Here is a 4,850-nt window from a genome sequence, read left to right as displayed (position 1 = left end):
AGAGGAAGTGAAGAGAAAAACTTTGTACAATCACACAGGATATGAACCAATTCTGTTAAGAATACCATTTTGCTATCAGTAAGTGTAATTTATATTTTTATTCCTTACAAATAATTTTGCATTCCTAAGTGTTTTAATGAAAGGGAAAACCTCCTAAATTTAGAAATCACCAGAAAAAAACCCAAACCTGTTTCTGAAATTCCAATTTCTGGCTTTTTAAGTTATTAAGTGGAACAAAAGATAAAAACACATTCAAAAGAATCAAAAAGAAAGAAACAGAGAAGGGATGGATATCAAATGCCAGGGTGTAAGGTGTCCCACCACTCTGTTACCAGTACTACTGGTATTCTTTCCATTCACAGAAAATAAATGGACAGCACAAAAATACTGTGTTAAAACAAAAACGTGGTGGGGCAATAAATGAAGAAAAGCCCCATATGCCCTTCACAGACACCCATCAGTGGTGTTCATTCTCAGAGGGGCTTTCCTCCCACCCCTTGGGAAAACACTAGAGGAGCTTCACCTAGATTAAGCCATATTATAAACAACCCATTACTCACAGGATCCATTAAAAACACTCGGGAAGCTGCTGTCAGATTTAATCCAACTCCACCTGCTTTCAGAGACAAAAGCATTACAGTTGGGGATCCTGCCTGGCTGCTTTGGAAACACTGAATTGCTTCCACTCTTTTCTTCTGTGTCATTGACCCATCCAAACGAGTGAAGGCAAAGCCCAGTTCTCTGAAGAGAAAGCAAAAATTTTGAATTTAACAATCCATCTTCTGTGACAACAGGAAATAAATACTGACCTCTACTTTGAAATGTGTATTTTAAATTCTGCATTTAACCCATGTCACATTAAAAAAAACCACAACACGAATTACAGTCATGGCTTTATTCCACTAAACAATGTATTTAATTTGTTCCTCTTCTGAAGTTCTAAAAATCAAAACGATACTGTTTTTGAGAGATCTTTCTAAAGCACCACAAAAGCACATTAATTAAAAATTACAGTAGTTATACTTACTTCAAGGGATTTTCTATCAGTGACAGGAAAGTTGTGAACTGAGAAACAACCAGACATTTAGCAGCTGGATTTTCCTTCCGTAGCTCTATCAAAGCATGCATGAGAGCATTGATCTGAAATCAGATAAAGATTTATGCAGCTTATTCTGATTGGTTAGATTTTACTCCTATAGATGCTTTGATACAGTTCACATCAGTTGAGAAACCACTGTTCAGTAGTAATTCTGCATGTAAGGTTTCTTTTAGCTTCCAAAGGAAACCAAGGAGTGGTATTTTAATGGGCACAAGCTACAGGCTGATTGATGGTGCTTTGGGGAAGAGGATTCACAAGCCCCCTTCCAGACACAATTCCCACTCTCAGCAGGCAGCAAGTCTCCCTGCAGGGCAGATGGGAAACAGCAACACACACTGGAGCTTGGACAGGCAAGGGACAGGCAGCAGGTTGAGTGTTCTCCTGGAGAGAGGAAGGCTTCCCTTGGGAATAGTTCCACACTCTTGGTGAGGTATGACAGAATGAGGAGGCACCAGAAGCACTCTTGGGACAAACAAACAGAACAGAAGGAGCAAGGACTTGATCTGAGGCAGAACAACTCTTCTCATGTAAGGTTTAGCTATGATGAGGTGAAGAACCATTACTGCAGAATGCAAGCAACTACACCAGGCAAAAAAGAAAAAAAAAATAAAAAATCTTCATTTATTCTAGAGCACAAAGTCCTAAACTAGTTCTTAGGTCTCCACAGCAAGTTTTTTAGGGGATAAATTTACAACCAACTTTTGAAAGAACAGTAATTTAAGTACAAATTAAACTTTTAAAAATGATGTTTCAGAAAAGAAATCTCAAAACAAAGATGTCAAAACACAAGCAGGAAGATTTAATTTCTAGCAGCGAACGCACCATGAAGGTGAGGCAAAGATGCAGCAGACCTTGACAAATGGGGCTGCAAGTGAAATAAAAGTATCTTACTAGTTTATCTGAGAACTGTTATATTGCAGGCATGATGCCCATTTAGATTTCCCCTCTAGAGCAAAATAGATACTTTTTAGACAAGTTTTAAAGAAGGATTTATGTAATTTTTCGTTTTCAAAGGTAAATTAAGAGCCAAATGGTTTCACTGCTTATAGAACTATGCTACCTTCAGAAACAAAATGCAAAGCAACTCCTCTTCTACCAGAAGTTTTATTTAACACATCTACACACTGCACAAGGACCAGCAAATTACAACTGCTGCACCTTTTGTCTTGTTTCCCTGCTGCAACCTTTGTTTGTGATGAGATTTTATTATGCGTTTTCCCCTGTGCTGGCTAGACAGTCGTGAAGACTTTTAAGTAACAATTTAAAGTATGTTATATATTTGTGGGTATGTTCAGCACATTTACATAAAAATTTTAGAGAGTGCTCTCCAAAACCATAATGAAAGCCAAGGCACACACAATGGAATGTACCTTTGAACTGGATATCCACTCCTGATCAGACTTCTTCCCATTACTGGAGTCTACTTCCTCTTCTAGGGGACATTCCACCAAGTGGTCTGCCCGAACCTCATTCCTACAGAGAGGACATTTGGCATTTGGCTACAAAAAAAGCCCAGATGACATCAGAAGAAACATTATTACTCATAGTCAGGACTAAAGATCACCTTTACAAAGCACCTGTTATGAAATTATTATATCGATGCTGAAATCCTCAAGGAGCACCTTCATTCTTATAACACACTGCTTTTTCATTTCTGATAGAACAACCAAAACATTTTGTGAAAACATTAAGATGACGTGAATGCTACACGTTTTAGAAACACTCAGCCTTCCTTAAAAGTAGTCTTTCTGAGCATATTTATACTTGAAATAGGCAGCTCAAGACTTATAAGCAAGCAAATACTTGGGCTATGCATGGGGAAAAGACTTTAGATTATCAGAAAAATAAACTATCTTTAAAAGACAAGACCTTCCTTAGTTGCAAACAAAGAATGACCTTTTACCCTTTATCTTCAAAGCCTGCACAGAAATAACAGCAGTCTGATGAAATATGCTTTGTCAGGGCCAGACACAGGGTATCTTCTGTTTTTCCCAGCAGTCATGAAAAATGAGACATAATGTAACACCAAAAGCTTTTTCTCTAGAGCCATACTCTAGGTGAGGTGAAGTTTAGAATTTACACAACAGCACTTCCAAAGGGCTACTGACAAAATTTAACACAAGACTGGGTGCACTACAAAAATATACAACTTTGCAAGGCAAAAATGACAGACATGGAAAACTCTTGCTTAACAGAGCATCCCTTTAAAATCAGCTAACTCAGTTTATATAGCAATCTGGCCACAGAACCAAGGCATCTTTAGACAGATTGCAGAGCAGACCTCACAAAGCAGGGGAATACCACGAGCTGCTCATCTGGAATGAACCTCTAGCTACTTACAGAGGCTGGCAGTCATGGTCTGCATACATCAACTTATTGCAGCAACAAACAGATCCTTTCAAACAACAGAATACTAACATAAAGGGATCTAAAATAACAGTCTCCCACACCCAGTTAGGAATTAATCACTCCTGACTTGGCATCAATCCAAAAATCCTTCAACGATGAGACAAAATAAACTAATTCTGATAAATCTAAAATAGTTTTCTGGAAAAAAAAAAAATCCCGATGGTGCTTTTAAGTACTTTTTTTTTTTTCCTAAATAAAAGGCATACATCTTTCTGCTTCCCTTCTCCAATTTAGTAGTGTAATTAAAACCAGCAGAAAACCCAAAACACAGCTGAACAAAGCCAACACAGATATGAAAGACTTGCAGTGAAAGCACATGAAAGTGACAAAAAGTGTCTCCCAATCTGATAGCCATAGGATACTCGTCAGTAGATTCAACAGAAATACAGGCTAATAAAAATTTACTAAGATAATTCATTTGCTGTACTAAGTTAGCTGAACGGGTTACTTTCAAAACAATGTGCTTTGTGAAACTGTCAGTCAATTATGCCAAGCATCCTGCAGGTTGTGCTAACATCAAGTCTTCTAAGACCTGTGGGCCTGCAGACAACACTCATGTTGGTTCTGACCCACCCGGACAATCTACCAGCGGGAAACTGGAGACAGGACCAGGACAAAGATGACAAAGGACTAGAATCAACAAAGACCCCACAGGAGACCCTCGAGCATGCATAATTACAAAGATAGCCAATTCCAGGAAATAAAATGACTATGTAAAAGAACTCTGGGAACTCATTGACATGGAACTGAATATGCATTTTTTGGTGTATATGAGTTGGGAGCACTCATGGTGGAGAATCCCCAGTGCTGCCCAGCGCTGCAATAAAGAATGTCTGCTCAGTAACAGCTTGTATGTTGTTATTGGGTCTTCATCTCGGAATCCTTTCCCCACCCCACAGCAAGGGGGTTTGGAAGCTCCAAATTTTTGTTTAAAATCAACAACTAGAAAAAAAAATGTTTTAATGCTTATCTGGCAAGCTCTTATAATAATGTAGTTACTACACAAATATTAGATAAGATTACTATAGAGTTTGTGTAGCTTTACTGCAACTTGTGTGTAGGATTTCACTTACTGCACAACTCTGAAGCTGGCCTCAAGGAAACACAGAAATGAAGGTGTTAACTCAAGCTGGGAACTACTGAACAGTTTTTTCAATTTCAGTAAATACTTCTAGGTGAACATTAGAAAGAGGCAATCGTCTCTAATTTTGTAATACAATGAAGGGCCAAACTTTTCACTCAGCAGTTTTGTGCTGGCAACTTCAGAACCCACTACTCCCTGATGGCTTAATGCTCGCATTTCTATTAACAATGCATCTTGCCTGGAAGAATCCTGTTTTAA

At 38.3% G+C, this 4,850-nt stretch overlaps 1 protein-coding gene across 1 annotated transcript in view; it reads right to left on the bottom strand.

The window, feature by feature from the left end:
- Positions 1 to 4,850, bottom strand: part of HLTF (helicase-like transcription factor) — a 22,903-nt gene that overhangs the window by 2,860 nt on the left and 15,193 nt on the right. The window contains exons 17-19 of the mRNA XM_010004755.1: positions 2,470 to 2,598; positions 1,028 to 1,140; positions 561 to 741 (exon numbers count right to left, since the gene is read on the bottom strand). Coding sequence (XP_010003057.1) covers positions 561 to 741; positions 1,028 to 1,140; positions 2,470 to 2,598 — 423 coding nt within the window. The remainder of the gene's footprint in view (positions 1 to 560; positions 742 to 1,027; positions 1,141 to 2,469; positions 2,599 to 4,850) is intronic.

Source organism: Chaetura pelagica, unplaced genomic scaffold (genome assembly GCF_000747805.2).
Source record: "Chaetura pelagica isolate M959 unplaced genomic scaffold, ChaPel_1.0 scaffold829, whole genome shotgun sequence".
Classification (NCBI taxonomy): domain Eukaryota; kingdom Metazoa; phylum Chordata; class Aves; order Apodiformes; family Apodidae; genus Chaetura; species Chaetura pelagica.
This window is presented reverse-complemented; position numbering and strand designations above follow the sequence as displayed.